The sequence below is a fragment of the Nelusetta ayraudi genome, unplaced genomic scaffold (genome assembly GCF_046127955.1).
Source record: "Nelusetta ayraudi isolate G7.1 ecotype Tasmania unplaced genomic scaffold, CSIRO-AGI_Nayr_v1 ptg000063l, whole genome shotgun sequence".
Lineage (NCBI taxonomy): Eukaryota > Metazoa > Chordata > Actinopteri > Tetraodontiformes > Monacanthidae > Nelusetta > Nelusetta ayraudi.
The window spans coordinates 402575-426959 of NW_027466113.1; the positions used below are offsets into that span (position 1 = coordinate 402575).

The window sequence follows — 24385 nt, forward strand, 5'->3', positions numbered from 1 at the left end:
TCCGTTCATTTCACGTCAAAAAATATTTTTGTTAAGCAAACGCGTTCCGAGAGCCTCGATCGTCTCTCTCCGTCGCCCGCCACTAGAGGGCAGTAGCGCATCGTGTTGCACGGTATGAAACGCACACGTCGAAACGTCACATTTGGTCTTTGTTCAATAAAAGGATCCAACACACGCGTGCATTTATTTATTTGATTTGAAGAGAAAAAAAATACACATGTTAAAGCAAAAGACAGAGTGAGTTTCTGGACATTTTATGTTTACAAAAAAAAAAAAACAGGAAAAAAAAATTGCTTCAAGCAATTAATGTTAATTATTAAGTTGCAGAGTGATCCTGAGGTGTTTTTTTTTCTATCTGATGGAGAGATTTTCTCCTTCCTATCAGGCATTTCTGAATATCCTGCTAGAAATAGATCACTTCAAAGAAACACATTCCTCTCACTTTTTCAACAGATAATCTGACATTTCTTCCTGTTCTAATGAACACAAGAGCAGATCCATGTGGCCACCAACTCTCCCGCGTGTCTTGAAATGGTTTGAATTGATTCCAGCCACTCTTTATTGTAAATATGGATGCTGACGAAGCATCACGGTGAAAATCCACTTTTTTTTTTTCTTTTTACCCACTGCTGCCTTGACGGTTCAGGTCCTATGAATCGTCTGTTCGGTCGGCCGTGCTGCACATGAGTTTGGCTGCCAGTGATCCATATGTGGAAGGCTTTGCCTCGGGCTGCACCTTATCAGTGTGCCTGCTCCCTGTGAACACGGACAGCAGAGCTCATTAGACAGACCCCGCTGCCAAGGCTGCGCGCATTAGCAGGCGGATAAATCCAGGGTCACTGCCGGTGGATTTTATACTGTCAGTGCCCAGCAAATGAATCACGGATACCAATAGGTGAGTGTGCGACACAATCTACTTTTGGGGAGAGTCGATTGGAAACTCACCAGGTATCTTATCCATTGCGATGAAATTCCGGTCCTGTTGTTTTATTTTGGGCCTGTTCCTGGCGATGAGGTAAACTCCGAGGAACGACAGAAGACAGCTGGCGAAGAGTTTTTAAGGGAGACCCGACGACCACTTTAAAGGACACGTGACGTAAAAGTTGCCGTAATTGGTGTGTTGTTCAAAACTTACCCGAAGAGGAACATAAATATGTTCAGCAGAGCCAGGCCTTCAAATTCCTGGTAGAAAACAATGCCTGCAAAAGCCAGAACGCTCGTTAAAATGCATTTCACTTCTCAGACAGTCGCGATTATCTGGAGTGCTTTGTTTGTGAAACTCATCCCTTTGAATCCTGCATACACAACACGCTGGAATGACGAACCAGTTGGTTTATTAACTGGATATTCACACAGAGGAGACCCGCATTAACCATTAATTCTGTCTAATTTCAGTGGCCTCTTGAACATGCAACCAAGTAAATGAGGAGTTCGGCATTGAAACTATGATTTGCTTTATAAAGGTTTAATTCTGTCTTTTTGGTCGGCGGGCCACAGTCGTCTCAGTCCCTTAAACGCTGCTTGCAGCTTTGAATTATATAACTTTTAATCAGTTTGCAACTGTCTGTGTGGCGTTCAGTCAATGCACAACACAAGTGAGTAAAACTGCTTCTATGCAACAACATTTCACCCAGCGAAAGGTGAATGTGGCTCTTTATACGTTTTCACTGATCTTAAATTGTTTCTGCCGGTGCGTAATGAACTGTGTCAGGGAGTAACTCTGTTTCATTGTGTTTTCTTGGCGGTTCCAGTTTTTATGGAAATGAGACAGAAAACATCACCGACTTTAATAGAAAAGCAGAGGGCTGTGAATGAAAGTTTAAAACCCCACAGTGGCTACAATAGCTCCTTAAGACGTACACACCTGCAACGATCGCACTCGCGGTGAAAAACACAAAGTTGATGGGAACCACCTCTGTGGCATCAAACATTTTCATCGCCTGATTGAGAAATCTGTGAGCAAAGGAAAAAAAAAGAAAGAGGAAATGAGACAGCGTCCACAAATGAAATGTCCTTGATTTTTTTTTTAAGAGTATGTGCAGGCGCAAAATTGACACAGTGTAATTTTGAATATTTCTTTTTTTTTTTCCACCTGTGTCTCCAGAAACGAGGACAGCAAAAAATTGAATCGGGTTTTTGGTGAGAAAGAGGGAGTTGAGCAATAAAGACGATACAGAGGAAGTTGGAATAAAGACAGTCAACACGAAAAAACCCAAACAAAACATTGACTCACTTGATCTGGAAGGCACAGGAGGCGATCATGATGACGAGCATGATGTAGAAGATGGGGTAGATGAGCTGCAGTTGGCCCTTTATTGACTCGGTGATCATCCCGGAGACGGCTTTGACCGAGATGACAGTCAGAGAGGCTGCGGCAGAACACAAACAGTCAAATCCCTTCAGCTTTACTTGGCAGCACAACTTTCCCCCCTTGAGGCTCTTTTTTTTTTTTCATTAGTAGCCCACTAGTGCGTTTTAACGTACTATCGCCTTTCACTTTGTTTCGCTCAACACCAACACTAAAGTGATAAGAGGCCAATTTTCTGGTAGCCAGGCAACAAAACAACCTCTGGCTGCTCGGAATGGTTCCATCCATAACCCTCTCAACCAGACAGCTTGAATTTGTTCCTACCCAGGAGAGCCACCAGCAGCATCACCACCACGATGTGCTTCACGTTCCTCCTCTTGTACACGTAGAGCAGGATGGAGAAGATGATGACCTCGACGAACTGTCGGGAGATGCACACAGGTTAGCGAGCGCTGATTGCGCCTCGTCCGAGACCGATGGATGGAAATGAGACGACTGAGCGTTTTGTCTATGTCACCAAGAGTCGCACATGGGCTCTAATTCAACCAAATGACCGTGGCAGGGTGTGGGGAGAAAGGGGAGGAATGAATCGGAGGAGTGAAATGAGAAGGGCCGCGGGGGCCGTCCTTGAGTTTGGCATTCAGCCGCGCAAGGACCTCTGATACAACGTGCCATCATCTTAATGAAGAGAAATAAAGCAGCGTCACAGTGCGAGTAAAACTAGATGAGCTGACCTTTAAAAGTCCAGTATGTAAAATTTGGCTTGATTTATGATTTTTATATTGGTAAAAGCTTAACATATGGCCCAAAAATATATTATAATAAAAAAATATATATAATAAAAGTGGATACTCACAGTACAATAAAAGTTCAGAACGGTTCTCATGTATACATAAGAATATACATAGAACAAGGGTTTTGCTCCCACTTAGCTGCCACCTTGCACGGCCATATTTCTAAGGAAGCCCGGTGTGGACAATCCAGGCCCCCTCACTGTGCGTTTCGTGTACAGGGCGGCTGCTTGCGTCTTCAAATAACCCAACAGAGAAGAAGGTGGACGAGGTATCCAGGTTTGGGTGTGCAGGCCACTGTAGCTCACTGGCAAGCTCAGGAGAGGGAGGGGAGAGTGAAAGATGATGCAACCTGAAATGTAACCACTCGATGTCGTGGTTTCTTCTTCAAAATCTCCAAATATTACACACTGAACCTTGAAGTTGTTTTTCCAGGCGTTTTTCGGCCTCTTTATAAACCTGCTAAACTGAGGCTCCAGTTTTTAGCAGCCTTTCTGGAGATTCGACGACATCTGTTCGTCCATTCATCACCCCAAGTTATGAAGGTTCCTGCTTTTTAAATGTCTTTTGTTGTTTTTTTACTTTGTTCAGTGGGCTGATATTAAAGATGAAAGGCAGAATATGGATGGCATCTGTGGTCCATTGTTACACCTCTACCCAGACCACACGAGCACTGTTTACACAAGCGTGCTCGCACCCCTGTTGAGCTGTTAGCTGCTGTCCTTTTAGCTTCATCACAGGCGGCCTTAGGAGACCTCATGCAAATAACCATTTTTTTTCTCTCAAGCACAAAAGGGAATGGGAGGATTTTAAGGGGAGACTCTCTCAGAATCACGAAAACCAGGTGATGTACTAAGAGTACGAGTGAGTGCTTGATGGAGGTACAGGAGAAGAAAGGAAATGCTCCAGGTTCCCTTGTGAATGGCTCTGGACTAGTGCCGGTTCTTCAAAACAGCAGATCAGAGGTGACACACTTCTCGCGCCCCCTTCTGCTCCCCGCTTTGGAGCGGCACAAAGCTGCCCGCTCCAGTGCAGGGAGGTTAACTGTGAAAGGTGGGAAACATGGAGCGAGAGCCATGTCTCCCTCCGCCGGCGCCGCCGTCACGAGAGAAACGGCTGCTGCTGGAGGACTAGTGCTTGAAATTGCCATTCCCTTAAATGCCGGTGTCAAAGGCTTTGGCAACTATTTACATTTTTGTAAAAAGACTTTTTAAATCAATAAAAAACACAAAACTGTCACCATGGCAACAGCTGTGTTTATGCCATCACTGCTCGAGTTGTAATGGACAAGAGGACAGCGGCTGGCGAACCTTTAATCTTTGGTAAAGCTGATATTTTTAGGGACATGCTTTACCATTACATTCAGCTTTTTTGTATATCATATCATTACATATTCTAAATTTACTAATTCAATGCCAATTTGTTTTTCATTGAGATATCGGTGACACCCTGGACAGGTCTCCAATTCATTACAGGGCCACATTAAAGACAAACAGCAATTCACACTCACATATACACACACACACATATCGACAATTTAGAGTTCCCAATTTACCTTCCTTGCATGTTTTGGGATTGAATTGAATTATCCCATATTCCATATTATTCATCAAATGCAAATGTGTATCATTATTCTAAGTGCAAAGATTGGAATTAAAATTCCAATCGTGATTATCTAATTATTTCACAGCCTGCTGTCACGCGGCACCCACTTTGAGAACCCCTGCATTCGGACACAATGCAGGGGCGTGTTAACGCATTTGTGGGAAATGAGGTCGAGGGCCTTTTCGTGTGGGAAGTGACCTCATCATTACGAGCCATGAGAACCCGGAGGAACTTGAAGAAGCAGGGATTATTTACAGAGTGCTGAGCGGTAGGTTGGGCTATTCATCAACTCTTTGACAGCGGATTAATAAAAGTTTCACGCTGTAATTAACCCACAAGAGTCGTCCTCCGGTGGCTCTTCTGCCCGAGAGGGCGAAAAGCTGGGAGAAGATAATTAGCAGCGGAACACAGTCTGCCTTGTTTGCGCGGAGATGATCGCTCACGCCGATACGAAGCGACCGAGCCGAACTCGCTAAACCACGGCTCCAAGGCAACGTGGCGCGCCGAGGGAAATGTTTACCGGGCATCAGGCGGCGGAGTTTAAAAAAAACCCTCACTCACGAGGTAAAGGAGGAAGTGCCAGCTGACGGTGTAATATTGGACCAGATGGGCTGTGATGTGGGTGGATGTGTGGGGGGCAAAGGTCACCAGGAGGTACGTTCCTGTTATCGCCAGTGTTCCACCTGCAATAAGGAGAGCAGTGAGAGGATCGAGATTAGACTGCCAAGCCAACTGTGAACTCACCGTTCAGTTTAATAACCCGTCAGTTACCCGACTAAGACTGTGACGCCTCCCCCCCCCCCCCCACCCCCATCCCAATTTACCCCACATGTTTAAACTCTGCAAACAGAAAAGTGTTGGACAAACGTTTCTCCGGGCTGCCGTTTCCTGGCGTGCATGAAACATTCATGGGCGTTTCCAAACACGAGGCAATAAAGATAAACCTCTCCGCAATTACGAGACAACAGAGAGAGATCGGCAAAGGCTGCTGCAGTTTGTAGAGCAAAGCCCAGCGTGCGGGCCTGCGTGGCGGCAAGAATACATTTTGATATTGCAGCGTCGTCGTAGTGACCATCTTCTCGTCATCTGACGAAACAGCATTAAGCAACTGGGCAAACAATATAGTTTGTAGCAGGCAGGCAGGCAGGCAGGCAGGCAGGCAGGCAAGCAGGCACAGATAGATCGACAGATAGATAAATAGATCGATAGACAGACAGGGAAACTTCACTGTTGCACTAAAAACAAACTAGAATAGAACAGAAAACCAAGAGCAAGACGCACAAAAGACAGTCAGTTGCGCAGAGGCAAGGCTATGCGAGGTTTTAAAAACCATTAGTGTAATATTTGCCATTGTGTCCTGAAAAAAAAATTCTGAATGTTATCTGCTACACAGCAGGGATGAGTTATAGAGTGTAAAAAAAAACAAAAAACAAACAGCTGGTGACCGGCCACTACAACAGTGACAGCAGACCTCTCATTAACGCCACACTTTTGATCTTGACTAAACTTTAACCTCCAGTGTAATGATGGTTACTTTAATTCTAAAACTTCTGTCAGACTGAAGGTCACCAACGAGCCATTCATCCATCGTCTATACCCACTTCCTCCTGCTCTGTGTGTGTGTGTGTGTGTGTGTGTGTGTGTGTGTGTGTGTGATGGGGAGGGGTCGCTGGAGCCTATCCCAGCTGTCGCAGGGCCCCTGACCCTAGAATGTTTTGCACTTACCGACAATGTCAGAGGCTCGCACCGTCTCCTTCAGGAAAACCACAGAAATGATGGCGCTGGCTGAGGAGTGAAAAACACAACACTGTTAGTTTGCGAAGACAGAACGGGTCACGTCCTCTGTTCTGGGATATAAAAGAAGCCCAACCTGGTCCGGAAACGACACGGAGGGTGTAGTTAAGGTGTGACGACAACACGCTGGCCGCCCTTTTTCCAGCAGTAATATGAAAATGAATCATCGATGAAAGGCTGCTTAATCTTCATTGCTGCATATTCATCATTGATCCCCCCCCCACCCCCCTTGTTTGATTGTGCAAAGTTCTTTGAGACACATTTGTGATTTAACGCTTCACAAATATGAGCTAATTGATTGGAAGTTGGGAAAAAAAAAGGTGTGTACTTATTTTGATGTTGATTTGATTAAACTCACATCAACAACTCAACAAAGTCTCTGCGGTAAGTGGATGAGGACAAATCCCATTTTGCCGTGAGGCAACGACAACACAAGCGCAATTACGCATCCAAGTACATCATCCGTATGCTGCACACGCATTTCTTGCATTTTGCGCAAACGCATCAGTCACCAACAACAGGCCGTTCTGTGTGCCAAACCTCTAATGGGCGCTTCACACGGACACACGGAAGCACGAGACGCGCGTCGCCCGACACGTTTGTATCGACCGGCGTGATAAAATCCGCCGGCTCACCGCTGATAAATGGAGCTCGTTAGGATTTGGAGACACCGGCGGCAGATTAAAGCCCAGGAGCCGAGCAGGGCGACATTTCCCACGCAGCCATTCATCAATATCGCTGTCAAAAGGGCGATTGTGAAAAAGCAATCAGTTCCACGCGGGCTCAGTCGCAGATTAGCGTCCTTAATGTTTCCCCGGGAAATGGAATCGCACCGAGCGCGATGGATCAACTCACTCAGCGGAGAGGCTGAGCCTGACGGGAATGTCGGCACACGAGCGGGCAGACAGACAGACGGACGGACGGACGGATGATGGTGTAGATGGACTGGGAGGTGTGGGGGATGAAGGTGTGGGGTGTCCATCTCCTCCACTAACAAGCTTTGGACAGCAGGCTGACAGGGAGGAAAAGTGACAGCCGCATGTCACAGCGAGAGGGGTCCAGTGTTACATCGCACACTGTGGCCGCCTCAACATTTAGCAGCACTGCTGGGAACGTTATTCTACAGCAGCGGTGGGCAAACTTTCTGACTGGTGGGGCCACAATGGGTTGTAAAATTTGACAAGACGGGGACGGAGCGGGAGCGGATGGATGGAGTGTTTTGGTGAGTCACCTCATAGGAGGAAACAATATATCAAGGGATTTGAAGAAAACGTGATTTAATGTCAAGTGACAAATGTGTCTTTTGAAGCCCCATGGTTTTTAGCTCTTTATTGACAAGACTCTGAAAACACTGAAAAAGTTGATGAAACACAGCTATTTTATGACTAACTTACTATGAATATAATTTCTTCAAGTTCGACTGGCCGAATTAAAAAGCTTAACGGGCCACACGTGGCCCCCGGGCCGTAGTTTGCCCCGCACCTGTTCTACAGCCTCGCTGGTGGCTGAATATCCAAGGCCTGTTACAGCAGGTTTTACTGACCAAACATTGATGCTCTACGACGACGAGGTCCTGATTTTCACATCCGGTCCCGATGTTTTCTTTTTCATGACGTGATTGAAAAATGTCCTGGTTTTCGTTGTTGGATTTGCTAATAAAGAACAGTTGTTATTTAGAATATTTCTTCCTTTTCTAAGTATTTGCTCACTATGACTTATGAAGACAGCTTTTTTTTCCTGATTTTTCTTATACAGAAGAGACATTGTTTCATTATTTCATTTCGGAGATTTCAAAGCTATTCTTGTAACCACTTGTACCAAGTTATTACTTCATAATAATAATAATAATAATAATAAAACATGATGAGAGATGAACTCTGAATTCGGAGGCCTACAATTGAGACTTTCAGGCATCTCTGAGTGAACTTGGAGTGTCCTGGTTTTTGGCGATCAAAATACGGTCACCACGCTCTCGGTTATGTTTGCTGGGAGAGTTGAATGACAGAGACGGCGGACGAGTCGGCCAGCCGGCTGTGCAGGAGACGGCGCGCACACGGAGTCAGAAGTGGCAGGAAGGGGGGACACAGCTGCCAGATGCAAAGTAAAAAGACAGACGGGCGCAGTGGGTTCGGCTCCACCAGCCTCTTAAGGAGATTAGCCGCGGAGCATGAACCGCTCAGTATTGTGTCAGGGGCGGGCGGCGCGTCACCCGTGGCATTGCTGAAAGCTGAACGTCGCACGACGGCTACGACGTTCAGCTTTCTGAACGTGGCTGTTTTTTTCCACAGCTGACGGCTGATTTGCAAGCAGCATCACTTATGAAACCGCAACCGTGAACGCTCGACTAACAAAAAAAAAAAAAAAAAAAGACATTCAATGCCAAATTCTCTCCGCGAGCGTGCTCTGCGTGTGAAGGCATAATTAAAATCGCACTAAGTGAGAGTCTTTCTGTGCAAATGTGTGAAACAAGGCGTGGACGAGCACTAGCTAGCGGCCAAATTACAAGTTAATAAAGAGTTTCTTTTGCAAATCCAAAGAAGCAGTCAGTTGTTTTAATATTTCACACTGTGGCCGTCCTCACATACACGTTTAGGACTCTTTCCCTGCCTCTGGGACCAGCTGGATCTAACGAGTAACCATAGCAACTCCATACAAAGTGAGATTCAGGCGGCCTGATAAAATGAGAAATGTGGCAACGTGAACCTCTGGGGCTTTGCGCAGCAGCTCCCGACACAGCTCCTGTGTATTTCACAGGAGGTGTGGCACGTGCGAGCTCGTGCCTCAGGTTAGCTCTGCGGCTCTGCCAGATAGATGGATAGATAGAGAGATAGACACGAGGTGATGGGAAAACACACACACGTCAAAAAGTCTCTCACCACTTACAGTGCGTCTGGCTCGGCAGGATGAAAGCAGTGAAAGTTGAACCCTGGGGGGCTTAAATGGAAGATGTGGTCCCACGTCGCAGACAGATTCAGTTCACATGGAAAAAAACTAAATAAACTAGAAAGCTCCCAAATTGTGCAAAATTCACATCAATGATGTCTCTCCAGCCTGTGAAGCGAACTCCCCCCAGAGAGGAGAAAAGTCCATCCTTGCATCCTTCATCTTGCCCCGTTTTTCACTAAATGTGAGTTAAAAACCATCGGCTGCATTTAAAGATGGACGGCATTACCGTGACTTCACAAAGTGGTTTGCGAGAACTCGTCGGGAAGCCTAACGATTAGTTTCATTTTTGAGCGGGAGGCCAAAAAGTGAAGCTCTCTTGTGGGGGACGGTTTCAAACAGAGGATAAAATGCGGTTTTCCAAGGATTTTTTTTTAATCTTGGAAAACCAAAATAGAAAAATTGTTCTGAAATGGGACCTTTAAAAGTTGCCTTAAAAAAAAAAAGAAAAAGTCTTATTTTATTCTTATTAGAGCAGTGTTTTTCAACCACTGTGCTACGGCACACTAGTGTACAGTGAGATAATGTCAGGTGTGCTGTGAAAATGATCCAGTTTCACCTCATTAGTCTAAAAAAAAAAAAATATTAACATTCCATTGTGGAGTGACTGCTCTAAAAGGAATATTCGGCGTTGTGTGCATCGAAATAAATTGAGAGACTATATTGTCGCTGTCAGGCTAGAAAATTTCATTTCATAATATTTCTGGTTGGCAGTGTGCCGTGGGATTTTTTTTTCAATGTCAGAAAAGGTTGAAAAACACGGCAGCAGAGGCACAGACGGCTGTTCAGACGTGACGCACGCGCGAGGGAATCAGGTTTCTGTCTATTTCGCCTCCTCGGGCAGGTGACGGCAGGGCGTCCGATGGAAGGACACCTAAAACGACAGCATTATGGGATGGTGCCGTCACTCCTCCCGGGCAGCGGTGGGCAGTGTTGGCCGGGGACGACGGTAATTGCTCTGAGAGTGGCTGTGGGACGTCGGGGGGGACGGGGGGGGGACGAGCCGATGACAGCGGGCGTCTCCGCCATTGCGCCCTCTTCCTCGTCGGCTCGTGACTCCCCGCTCGCTCTGCAGCGCCTCCGCCTGTTGTCACATCTCATCCACGTCTCCACCCTCTCCCCCTCTCTCACCTCGCAAACAAATTCCTCTCTCCTCCGCTCCTCTGAAACGCTCGTCTTCCTCCTGGAGCAGGCACGGGCAAACTACGGCCCGGGGGCCGCATGTGGCTCGTTAAGCTTTTTAATCCGGCCAGCCGAACTTGAAGAAATTATATTAATAAGAAGTAAGTCATGAAATAGCTGTATTTCATCCATTTTTTTTTCAGTGTTTTAAGAGTCATTTAAAGAAAGAGCTAAAAAGCATGGGGCTAACGAGTCGTCACGTAATTTAACCACAAAAAAAAAGATACATTTTGCTCTTCAGGCTGCATTTGTAAATGAGAATCTGTTCTTAATTTCCTGCCTGAGTTAATATTGGTTAGATTAAAAAAAATAATTGTAATTAGTTGCATTACTGGAAAAAAAAATGATATTAAATTACAGTTACTTGTGGAATTATTCAGGGTTAGAATTTTTACCTAAATCTGACCAATGTTTGCAAAACTCTTTGCAAACATTTGATTGGTTTTGCTAAATTTACAAGATAGTAGCTTATGCTGCCCTGATTTTGTATCTCAGAATGATCTCATGGTAAAAAGAGGTACTGAGCTTTGACCTTGTTATGGCTGTTATTGTTGTTGTTGTTTTGAGTACTGCTGGAAGCTCAACACTGTCAGTTGAGAACATTTATTAGTAATCTAGAAAAGTAATCAAGATGCAAAAAAATGTAATTAGTTACTAATTGCATTTGAAGTTACTTTGACAAAACAATTGATATAGTTACACTACTATGACATTTTCAAGAGGGTGACTTTCAAATTGTAACCAATAACATTTGCAAAGCAATCTTCCCAACTCTGCCCCGAGGGCACATCTGCCTTAACACTGGGATGTTTTTGCACACTAATCTGCCTGCATCCCAGCCTGTGACTGTTTGGGTCATTTTTCGTGCACAGTGTGAGTCAGAGCGAGGTGAGAGGTGGCGTCAGCGACCCCGTGCATCGGCTTTGGAGGCCCAGAGAACGTCTTCCCTCCCTCCTCATTAGCCCTCGCCTCAACCTTTCCAGCACAACCGGAATGCGGCGCCACTTAAAAAAAAAACATGGAAAAACGCTTTTAATGAGGACAACAACGAGGATGAGCCGGAAATGAGCGCGGTGATTGTTCCTACCTGCAGCTTCTCAGGGCTCATTACCTAGGCGCTGAGAGGTCGCTGCTCTCAGTTTAGCGCGCTCGCAATTTCTTTCTGCAAACGCGCCACGCGGCGCCACGCAGGGCTCCTCTCTTAACAAGCCGCGTGTGGATTCGCTGGCGGTGCATCGCTGCCGCCGCTCATCCACTTACGAGACGAGACTCTGAGAAAATTGTTTTGGAGCGTCAAGGTAATAGCAGCCATTAGTTTTGGGTGACTCAACCCGTCCTCCTCCAGCTCAGTGAGCGATAGGTAGGCCGAGGGTAAGAAGTGCGGCTGTTAAATATTTAACCTGCGCTAAGAATGTTTGCGCTCAGCGGCCACCCAGCTCATGAAACCAGGAAGACTTTGTTTTGTTTGACTGGTGAATCCGGCTCTGCGGCTGATAGCTGCAGTTCAGATTAAGGGCTTTAGAGACGATCGTGGGGCAGCCGGGTCGTCGGTGACGGTGTTAAGCGAATGTTTTGCACGAGTTCCTAAAAACTCCGCATGCAGAGAGGTGAAAGTGGCTCGTCTCTCCAAATCAGGCACTGGGCACAGTGGTTGTCAAAGCGACATGAGCAGTGCGTGTTTGTGTGCAATGCATGAGATGAGGATGTGTAGGCCTCGCTGGTGAAGGTGCACACCTAGTGGTGATAATATTAGCATAGCTAATATTAGCATAGCTAATATTACAATAACATCGCTAACATTGCTAATATGGTAGTATTAGCGTAGCTAATATTACATTAGTTACAAGACAAAAGCATCTAAGTTACAAAAGATGCTAGCCACTCTTAATGTGTTTCATCACAGTGTGTGTACGTATGATTAGCTACAACATATCCAGATACCTTTTTAATCAATTGCAGGATAAAACAAACCACAACGGTCTCAAATTAAACACAGGCAACAACCACAACAACCAAGAGAAGAAATCTGTTTGTGTCGGCCTTCACTGTGAATCCCCCAAGTGTTTAGGATGTTCTTATACATCGCTGCAACAAATAACTTGGCAACTACTAAACCAATTCTGTGTTTATTTATAACTTTGTCCTGTGTTTTTTTTTTTTCTCCAGTGGAACAACCAACTTCCACGCTTTACTGTGGCACCGAGGTTTTTTACGCCTTCCTTAAAAGGCACAACTTTTCGGTCGTGTCACTGGTTGCCACAGACTTGTCAAGACAGAATGTGACAGACTGGCACAGCTGGGAGGAAAGACAAGGACACGATTCCCCTATATACACGTCAACATGTCCCCCTGTTTTTCAAAATGTAAAATATGTACAATATATCCGTAGAAATAAAAGATATCAAAATGCATTCAAATGTATGATTATCTTAAATGATATGATTTCTTATTCATATCATTCCATGGTACTTGAATATAATAAAGAACACTGGTACATATAATAAAGTACAAAGAACATAATAAAGTTTGATTTTGCATGTAGTTCAGCAGCTCTAACCAGATATTTTGCTGATAAGTTTAGTACCATACTAATAAATAGAATTACATTTTATTTATTAGCCTTACAGCCTCAACATTAAATGAGACATATTTTGTCATAGAAAACCCTCTCTCGCGCTACCTGACTTTACATATTCCATTTGTGTTGCCTCTTAATGGTCATGTTCTTCAGTCAGAAGCAGATCTAATTGGAATATTCATGACAATGACACATATTAATAGATTCCCCAACATATCAAATGCAAGTCATGCTCAGTTCCTTGTTCTAAAATACTGATGATGGCTTGTGAATGTTAAATTAAAACGGGAACCAAGACAGGCAGAGCCATCTGTTCGCACCGACAGCAACCAGAACCGGTTGCTGATTCTGCAACTCTTAGGGCTTCTTTTTTTTTTTTTTTACAAATAATTTGCAAACTCTGAAACATCTGCTCTCCTAGTAATAATCATACCCCAAGACAGTGTTTGAGTTACATAGGAGGACAACATGAAAATGAAAAAAATTGACATTTGACAAATTCAATATTGTAAGTTCTTCGTTCGTCGTCCCGTTGTTCCCCGAGGAAGTAACCTTTCGTTCCGCCTCAGAGCATTGATAATGTATGAGCGAGGGGGAAAAAAAAAAAAAGGTCACTCTCACCTATGACAGACACGCATCCCAGCGGGGCGATGAGTGACGCTGGGGCGAAGCCGTAGGCGGCAAAGTTCCCCAGCTCCCCGACGCCCATGAGAAGCACGCCGCACCACCACACCACCGAGGTGTAGTAGGGCTTGGAGCCACGCTGAGCCTGACGGACGTGGGCATATTTCTGCCAAGAGGAGACAGGAAGAGAGCCCGAGGCACTTGTCACAGTGAGGAGAGACAAAAAAAAAGAACTCAATCATACGACACATGCATGGAGGACCTGAGAAGCTACACAGTTAGAAGCAATAGTTAACGACATAACATGATGTGGTATGGGACTTATAAATCAACAATCAAAGAGGAAATCAAAACTAGGAACATGGCTGCAACGATTGCATGATGATACTCTGCTGCAGCTAATCGATTATCTTTGCAAATTGCTAATCTCAATTTTTTTTTTTTTTACTTTTTAAGAGATGTCTAAAAAAAAAAGACAAACAACTTGTCCTTTATTCCAGAACTAGCTAAGTTAAACCAAATTGTTTTCCGATATCAAGAACATCACACAATTCTTTATTTTATCCATCAGCCACTGATGGACGCCACAGCGCGGAAAGGCCAGTTGTGGCGGCGAGTGTTTCCTCATGACTTCGAACAGCGTCACATTAATAATGTAACTGCTCATCTTCAGGATCACGATGAGGTCAGTACACAACATCTTCAACATGAGCTGTTTGAGCATCTAACCGCAGAGCTGCACTCCTTGTTAATAGCGGCACTCCTAGAAAAAACAAACTAATATGGCATTAAGTGACTACTAGGCTGCACACACACTAAACCCAATGTCAACACGCCCAGAGCCTGAAGACTGGCAGGAGAACGGCACGCACACCACGAGCTGGGAAAAGGAAAAAACAAACAAACAAACAAACAAACAAAAACAAAAACAAAAACAAAACGCTCCTTTCAGGTGTTCAGTATTTGCTCTGTGCTGTTGGGTGTCGGGTTCCAGCGGCGCCTACCTGAATGTTGAGTGAAATGCTGATGAGGACATTCCCACATATGGAGATGATGATTCCCAGGAGATAAGTCTGTCGGAAGAAACAGTAAACAGGCAACAAGATGAGGTGATGCTCTACTTGTCACACAACATTTCCAAAACAGCTCATCGCACTGCGCCCCTCCCCCCCCCCCCCCCCGACCACCACCAACCCCCCAGCTGCTACATCTGTCAGTGCCACGACAGCCAAAGAGACGTGTTTTCGGTGTGTACGCTGCATGGTGGCGGTTTTGTGTGTGTGTGTGTGTGTGTGTGTGTGTGTGTGTGTGTGAGTTTGACAGCCTCCTCCCTTGAAACGGGCTCCAGATCTTTCTAATCTCATGCATAAACGCAGATATTTTAAAAAGGAATGGGCAAAAATACAGAACTCTCCCTCGCCCTCTTAAGTCTCCCACGCTATCTGACACCTCATAACTTTCAGATTCAGGTTGGCACTCAAAAAACACATAAAAAGCAACAACAACAACAACAACAAAAAAAGACACTTAACAAGCCTCCTCACCACTTCATACTCACAGAAGCTCAGAATTTAACTTGCGTACGTGTTTTTTCTGAATGCTGATGATGGTGTTTGATGATAAACAGTGGGAGTAGCAGCACCTCAGTGTCATATTTGAAGCTCTGTGAGGCCTCACTGTATGTGTACCAAGATTCTAATGCTGACAGTGCTCAATTTCCCAAGGTAAACAGTCATAATCTTCACCTTTGTTAAACATAGGAATGTTTAGTATAATAATTGGTGTTTAATTGTGATTGATTACCCTGAACGCTTTGTAAAAACACACAATGGAGAATATATATATATATATACAATTACTAATTTGTATTTGTGAACTTAATACCCCCAGGAAGACATATGAGTATGTACAAATGATCTCTGTGTGTTTGCAGTGTGGTGGCGCAGTATGCGTTGGTCATGTACTAAATGTATGAAAAACATGTGCATAGTACGACTACATGGTTAGGCAACTGAACTAGTCCAAACTGCAATAAATACATAAAGAGTGAACAATTCTCATAGCAAGAGTTCGCTTTGCATTTTCTTCTTGGAATAATAGCTGCACTTTAAGTTTGTCGATAATTAATGAATAATTAATCGTAAGTTTAGACATGCACCAAAACGTATCCAAAATCAAAAGTGTTTCTTTAACCAGGAAAAGTGATAATTGGTATCTTTTTGTGCCAGCCCTCAGTGGATTGCACGCAGGGAAACAGGAACCGTTTGCTTCAAGTGATTCAAGAGCACTCCCAGACACTGTGTCCCATATGCTCGGAAAAATATTGCCAAGAGGAAATTTAATTTTAGGTCATAAACATTGCGGTGGCTGTGGGCGGGCAAAGTGTTTTTCTTTTTTTGGGTTTGTTTTTTTTGAAGAAATAAAAGCAGACAGTAGAGGTAGAATAATGAAAACCTTCGGGAACAAAACTCAATCACTGTAAAAGGACTCCCAGCAGCCAAGCACGTCCAAGTATTTATCCTTTGGAAGGACAGCACGAAAGAGATGGAGGGCAGAAAACAAAGGAGAGGCTAAAAGTGATGGATGCTTAAAATGAAAGAAAGTTAGGTTTAGTGGAGGAAAGTAGAGGACTGAAAAATTTGAAAATAGAAAATAAAAATAAGGGGAGAGATGGAAAAACATTTAATATGGAATTTAAAAAGAAAGAGAGAAGTGTGACAGACCGTGGATTACTGTCAGTGACATCCATGTGATACTGTTGACATTAAGATAATCACACCGTCGACGACAGCTGGCACAATAAGTCAATGAATGCTTCCCATCTCCAAACACAACAGCTGATATCTGCCACACAACCTGGACGTCTGTCTGTCGCTCAGCATTGCACATGGTGAGACCTCGCTGGTGAAAACACTAACCGTAACCACCACCAAGAAACATAGGAGCTTTTTTTTTTTGTAGTTGCTGGGCAAAGAATAAAAGCCACTCGGGGAGATGTGCTGCTTTGCATGTCGAGGGCAAAAAAAAAAAAAAAAAAAAAAGTTATCAGCCTTCTTTTTTATCAACACCAGAGTAGTGAAACGGCATCTCATCTTCACCTCATCTCAGGATGAGAGTCTGGATTTAGAACAGTGTGGGTGAGGTGCAGGCCTGACAGTGACCACAGAAGATCTCCGTGCTGTCAGTGTTCTTAAATAGACCCAAAATCAATATTTAATATCTGGTTCCCATGTTGTGCACGCAATCGGTCAGTTTGCCACAAATAACTGTCGAAATCAAAATTCCTGCTTTGTGAGGCCCCCTGAAGTCCAGTCGTGGCTCCCCCTGATACCTCTGTGCCGAATCACAACATATCAGAATTATTCTAATAGTTCAATGAAATTGCTAGATCAGATGGTAGTTAGTCCTATTATCTATATATTCATCTGTCTGTGTCATATGATGAAGAAGCCAAGAATGATTAAGACAGAAATTTGGGCGACTTGTCCCAAGCACAGACTGTTCAGTCCAACTCACATTCAACTAAAGCCCTTGCACCCATCTGCTCCTCTAAGATTTTTTTAGACAGAGTTGCTGTCTCTTGCTGAATTGATTGTTTAGTTTGCATAATTCTTCATTGTATTATTTATGATACATGTCCACTGAGTGTAGCGGAGTCTAAAAATCATGACCATGGGGAATCTGCCTGTGAACTCGTCAATGCTGCAGATTAAACAGGAACATTATGGTTTGTCACAGCGACACAGAATAATAACAGGCCTTTCAAGCTCCTTGTTCGGCCTGACAAACAAAACGACTGAATTATGCTTGAAAATACACGTTCATTTCATTTAATTTCTGACTTTGCAAAAATTGAGCCCCTACTACAAACTGTCACATTGAGAACGACAGTTAAACCACTGGCTTCCATTAGCTTTAGAAATCTACCTAATCTAAGTAACGGAGCCCCTATCTGTAAGTGCGAAACATCTACCAGCAAATCCACATTCAGATTTAACGGTTTCAGAATTCTTGCCTTTGGTACTTTGTTCGTGAAGCTATAGGATCAACTTTAATCAAACCTGCATGGAAGTTGTTGAAACAACATTTTCATACAATTCTGCTGTTTTTTCTCTTCGAGCACATCAAGGCTAAAATCACACTGGGCTCCACTGGGCTCCACTGAGTTCTACTAGGCTCTACTGGGCTCCACTGGGCTCCACTGGGCTTCACTGGGCTTCACTTGGTTCTACTGGGCTCCACTGGGCCTGTGTGCAAAACACAACATTATCCAACAACCCACTTCAGTAAAGTGAACCCACTTGCAACTGTGCCCTCTTTATCGCATTACACAACTCATCATCTTCCAAAGAGGGGAGATCAGGGGATTCTGGGTAATTTTGGATGCAAAAACAACAAAAAAAATCCACCCCATAATAATGCATCTCCAGTTCACAGTCCACCTCAGCTTTCCCTTAACCCTCCGTCACATTCACCTTGACGCTCACACACTCCAGAGGTAAACAGGATTTCAGGTGTGTGTGTGTGTTTGATGATTGCTGTGTAACAGGTAAACAGGATTTAGAAAGTGGAGGTGGGGAGCTGATGGGCGGCTTGATGATGAGATTCCCCGGGGGACAGTTATAACATCAAGCGTGTGTGTGCGTGCGTGCGTGCGTGCGTGCGTGCGTGCGTGCGTGCGTGCGTGCGTGCGTGCGTGTGTGTGTGTGTGTGGGAGTGCAATGATAGACTCCATCCTCACACGCAGGAGCAGACAGACAGAGCGTGGTGGGCTGACTGTGTGAGAGATGACTGCACCTCCTCGGTAATACAGGATCAGACTGAAAGTATCATCAATCACGCCGGCTCTGCGCCGCTCACTAATAAAAGATCAATAACCTTGTCAAGCTTTGCAGGACTGAGCAAGTGACCCACTGCTTTGCTGTTACTTTTTGCAGGGCGGAGGGGGTCATGTTGAAAGAAGCTGGTGCTTTTGGGTGGGGGGGGGGGGGGTTCGGGGGCGTGGGGGGGAGTGTCTGCACACCAAGAAGTCATTCAGTCTGTCATTAAAGAGAAATGGAGCAATTTAATGTGCACAGACTGATCCAGCTCATATTAAATTTGACTTGCTTGTTTTTCACGCGAGCCTCATCCAGAGATTGACTGCAACCTAATAACTTGAAATGAGTCTCGGTTTATTTGTTTGCCGTCTGGTTGTTGCTAAAACCGTCAGCGTGATCAGACGCAGCAGGGCTCGTAAACCCCTCGCAGGCTGCGGGACAATCAGGCTCCGCCCACCGAGGCGGACCTATTTGGACAGAAGCGATCGTGAGAGCAGCGAGGGCAGTGCCACAGAGAAGGGGAGGGTTTTCCTGTTTCAGGAAGCGCAAACAAAGACGTGGTGGCGGACGAGGTCGGCGCAGCAGGACAGCGTCTGGCCCACAGGCTCACTGAGCAAACATCAAATGCAGAAGCCGAACAAGGCTCGGTATAATGCACCAAACGTACGTTTACTTGAATTTCATGGGTTTTTTTCTCTCTTTTTTTTGCTTCTGTGCCTGAAGCCAACAATATATTTGTGGAATGAAATGTAAATCAATAATGCATCAGTCTGACAGAATGAGGATTAAATTGAGTAAGGATTTGTTTTTGTTATTTTTTACATTTTGACACTTTGAGTCAGAGTCACTTCTCTCAAGTCCTGTTTGGGAGGGTTTTTTTTTTTTTTCTTCCATTGTCCAAGGGTTTTCTTTTAACACTGATCAATTTGTGTGCTTAATGGAGTCCTCCATAAATGATGTTGCATCAGGTCAGTTCCATTAGAAAACTAATTAAACTAAGCTCATTTTAAGCTTAGTTTTATTTGCTGCTCGATTAGATAATTAGAAACTGAAGGTCTTGGTACTCATCTATCTATCTATCTATCTATCTATCTATCTGTCTATCTGTCTGTCTGTCTGTCTAATTAAAAAAAGAATAGAAGTTTTCATAGTTTAATCTCATATCTTGACTGTAGAAAATGTGCATCAGTTTAACTCAAGCTGGCAGTCTTCACACTTCATTCACTCTGGCAGAAAACAAACTTGACGACCAAAACCTAAACCCTACGGCATCTTCAGCCGCCTAACAGCGAGTGAGAATGCCGCGTCTGAGGTCACCGCAGCATCGGAATGAGCTTGAACGCGGATGAAGAAGAGAGACGGCACTGATCCTCCTCCTCCTCCACACCAGGACACTGACCCACGGACGGCCACAGAGACAGCACGGCCCTTTGTGTCCCGCTGACAAAGAGGATCTGTCTTGGCGCGGACGGCCAACCCGCTCCATGCGTGAAGCCCTCCAACTCTCCGTCCGGAGGTAGTGGGTACAGTCGAAGTACATGCTGTGTGGGGCAACCACAAAGAGACGCGTTTGGAGAGATCGCTGCAGGCTCCGTGACGCCCATAGACGCCCGCCCAGTACAACATCTTCACATATGCCATTGGACCCTCAGTTCCACCACTCAGCGATCCATCAAACTCCAGGAAACAAAGTTGAAACATGAAGCAGCAGACTTGTATCGTGCCCTGTGATGTGGGATGTGTAGATGTTCTCTCAGAGAGATAACTGGCTACTACTAGCCAGCTGTTCACTACTCTTCCAGTAGACCTATTCTCTCTCATCCCAGGCCTGAGGCCATTAGTCACGTCTCCGATCGCCCCTCTTTACTTTCTCTCTCATTGACCCCCACCACATCCCCCGCCCACACTGGCGACGTCTCACAGAGGAAACCAAACAGAACATGCGTCTGTGAATAAGAAAAAGGGCAGAGGACACAAAAGCATCACACAAAGAGACACACTGAAGAAACAGGCTCTACGCTACTGTACACACACACACACACACACACACACACACACACACACACACACATACACACACACACGCCCACATGAGCAGAGTGTTTACTTATGAGGCTCGGGTGAACGCAAAAGGCCTTTAGTCATGATCACTTTAGCAAATGTCCCTGACACCTGCCAGCGCCGATACATCATCCACACACCGTAGTGTCTCATTATCCAAAAAGCTTCTCGAGGCAGGTTGTGTCTTGACTGTGGATATTGTTTAAGGGCTTCTTTGTCTACCCTCTTGTACTAGAAGGAGGAGGAGGAGGAGGAGGAGGAGGAGGAAAGTTCCTGCAACTTAAATCAATTAAAACTCTGCAGTCTGCAGTGCAGCACAGTACAACAACCAATGGAACAGGTTTAGCATGGTTTCTATTGGACAGACTGGAGAGGATGCACATTGAAGAATTGCTTCAGTATTATAATTGTTGTTGTTGTTGTTGTTGTTGTTGTTCATAATAATAACCATTTGTTTATTTTAATCATTTTATGATTCAAGCAGAAACGACTTATAACTGAAAAAATAATGTGACATAATTGCTTGATGAACATTTTGAAACTAGTTTCAGAATTACAAACAATATGTCCACCAACAACCGTTGATATGCACCATTATGGGTGACAGCGTGAAGGGGGGCACTTCCTCACTTTCTTCACCTGTGAATCACCATGAAAGTAGATGCAACTCACCTGGAGTGGATTCTCCAGGATCTCAGCTCGGTGTGACTGGAAAATCATTAATCGAGCGTCCGTCTGGGGATCCGAACTCGTGTTCTCCATTCTCTGCCCTTATCGTTCCAGCTTATCTCTCCGAATCCTGTCTCCCAATTTCATTACATCTTGCTCCGCTACTTTCACCTCATCTCACCCCGTCCGACCGCATTCTTGTCGCCCAGTGGAAACTTGAGAAAAACTCCCCGCGGTTGACGAGGCGAATCAGGAGTTTGTGGTTACTTCACGGGCGGTGGGAGAATAGCCAACCACCGACAAACAAACAACACAAACAGGACCTTGTTTTTAGTTCCTCTTTTCCACATTTAAACTTTTGCAGATTATTAAACGTTGTAGCGAATGTCTTCCAAAACACTGAAGTAATTTAGCTCTGACTAGTCGTTTTTTTTTTTTCAATCTTAAAATCCCGACTATGCTGTCTGTACTTTAAGGCATCAAATAAAAGCAGGTGCGAGTTGTTGCCTCCGTAAAGTGAACACTCGCCACAACATACTACATACTGACTTAAATGAAACATTGCAAACAATGTTGTACAAGAACAAACCATGGATGTTCTTGTAACACATCCACGGAACCAACGCGTACAAATTCGCCTTCACTCTCCCATCACCTGCTTTGGCTAATATCGAACATGTTGCCACCTGCTGGACACTTTTAGAGTGACATCGAAATCCGACAAGCAATGTCCCAGATGGCAACAACAACACATCTGATTTAAGCGAGACATTATGCCACGCTTGTTGTTGTGCTGACGGCGTTCTCACCTACGTGCAACAGGTGTTCCATTGTGTACAAATCCGTGCATATGTTACCATCCACAAATCGTCTTTTCTTTTATGGTCATCTCATTACCTGAGGAGAGATCCAAATCGATCTGTATTACAAAGTGATGATGCAAACAAAGGCCAGAGTGTCTGATGTCCCTTCAAGTGCCTGTCCAGCTGTCGGTGGCCCTCGGTCAAAGAGATGACCTCAGACATATTGTTTTTCGGTCTGTCCTTCATGCAACCCCACTGATCTAGTGTCCTTTCTCTGAATAGATGAATGTCGAGTGCTCGTTTGTTCTGGTGCACTTTTACATAAAAAGATTACCCTGCGCAGATGAAGCTGCTGCTGCTGCTGCCGCCGCGAGCAGCTGCTGCTTTGTATCAAAAATAAACTGGTTTTCATGACAGACACTCGCTGATTGAGTTACTTGATAAAGATCCATGCTGGAGATGATTTAAAGCAGCCTTACCTTCATATCTTGACTTTAGGATCATTACACAGAGGAGTAGTATTTTCATTTCTTGCATACAAGATGGGATTTTGAGGCTTGAGGTTGACAAATCACACAGAAGTGTTGTTATTAGCGCCCTTGTTCCAATTGTGTACCTTGTGGATGATGCACAGTAGTTATCACCCCCAGCTCACAGGTGCTGCTGTATTAATTTAAGGTGAGAAGAGTTTGGACAACCTTGAGGAACAGCATTGGTTTGGAATTAAAAAGCCATTGGAGATAGAAAGGTCAGCGGCGGCTTGATGCGAGACGTCATTCCATCCCCGGAGGATGGAGGGAGAGGGAGAGGCAGGGCAGACGAGTTCCCAGCATTAGCTTTTTTCCAATTTGGTTGAAGGACTACATGTTCTGTTCCATCTCATGCGGGAAGATGAAGCTGCACTACAAAAAAGACAAGCAGTGGTGGTGCAAACCTAGACCAAGAGCTTGTTAGCTTCCAAAACCTAACAAGAGAGCTGCTTGTAAATGTTACACGTAGCAACCCAACAAACACAATGATGAGCTCATTATGCACAATGAGTCCCGTCAGATGGACTTTGCTGTTGTAATTTGTAATAATACGATAAGTGGAATTTGAGCGCTCAGGCTAACTATGCTAGATGCGCCCTCAGTGTAAATATGTATTCACTGTGCTCCTCCAGTCTCTGCTTTCAGTCCTGAGTCAGCCAGCTTTCTCTGCCATAATAATCGAGGCCCATATGATGCGATTACTGCGCCGTGAAGAGGAAGAGCGGTGACAAATGTAAGCACATTTTATTCCACATGTCTCAGAATAACATGACTAAACAGATCTTGTTTTTTTTGCCATGACTAAAAATGTACCCCCCCGCCCCAGACTGCTCTGTCAGAGCTGGCAGATTTTTGGAGTGATTTCTGGCTGACAACTTTTCTCATGGCACGTCTCCCCAATGGTCACGGAAGTCCCCTGGCAACTGTTCAAATGACACGCGACTGTCAAGAACAGGTCAACATATTGTCAAAGCCTGACCTCGAACTATACAGGAGGATGGACGTCGGGAGAGAGCCGAGCGGGGCTGTGGGCATGATGGCGGAGAGGCGCGGGAGTGGATATAAAATGTTAAGATAGACACATAAATTCGGCAAGAGAGTGGGAAAGAAGGGAAGCGCGCAGAGTAGATATAGACAGCCAAGTAAAAAGATAGGGAGCAGCAGGTTTAGTCAACACACAAAAAAAAACTCCTACACACTCTCTCTTGAGCCTGCACCTCGGGCTTTGAGGGAGAGACGAGAGGAGGGTAGCCGCATCCTGTTCTTACACACTCTTTTATTTTCTGTCTCTTCTCCATTCTGTCCTCGCCGTCTATCCTTTCTCTTGCTCTTCCTCGCTGCACGTACACTCCTACCCAAAGCTTTTTGACAACATCGTCATCCTACCAGAGAGGATTAATGGCAAGCCATCATATCTGGAGTCTTGGCAACACCTTGTCAACACCTTGTCCCCAATGTAATAGCGCAATTCATTATGTGATGAGCTGGGTTTCTTTACAAGTTTCTGATACATCGTATCTGATCATCTTACATAAAAACAACAAAGCGCTAATTCACATGCAAGGCAATACTATATTGGCGTTGTGATTTTTGCCCCAAAATAGGATCGAAACGCTTCACTGACAATTGGAGATGGCTAAGTAACGACGAGGCAATTATGAAAGGCGGGAAAGGACA

At 44.8% G+C, this 24385-nt stretch overlaps 1 protein-coding gene across 1 annotated transcript; it reads right to left on the reverse strand.

Annotated features, from left to right (window-relative positions):
* Positions 1 to 172: 172 nt before the first annotated feature.
* Positions 173 to 21790, reverse strand: nipal2 (NIPA like domain containing 2). The gene is made up of 11 exons (XM_076040738.1): positions 21379 to 21790; positions 14830 to 14898; positions 13823 to 13991; positions 6430 to 6489; positions 5266 to 5387; positions 2633 to 2729; positions 2234 to 2369; positions 1865 to 1953; positions 1136 to 1199; positions 946 to 1043; positions 173 to 756 (listed from the first exon to the last, which is right to left on the reverse strand). The coding sequence occupies exons 1-11, from the start codon at positions 21466 to 21468 to the stop codon at positions 650 to 652; spliced, it is 1101 nt and encodes a 366-aa protein (XP_075896853.1). The 5' UTR covers positions 21469 to 21790; the 3' UTR covers positions 173 to 649.
* Positions 21791 to 24385: the final 2595 nt, after the last annotated feature.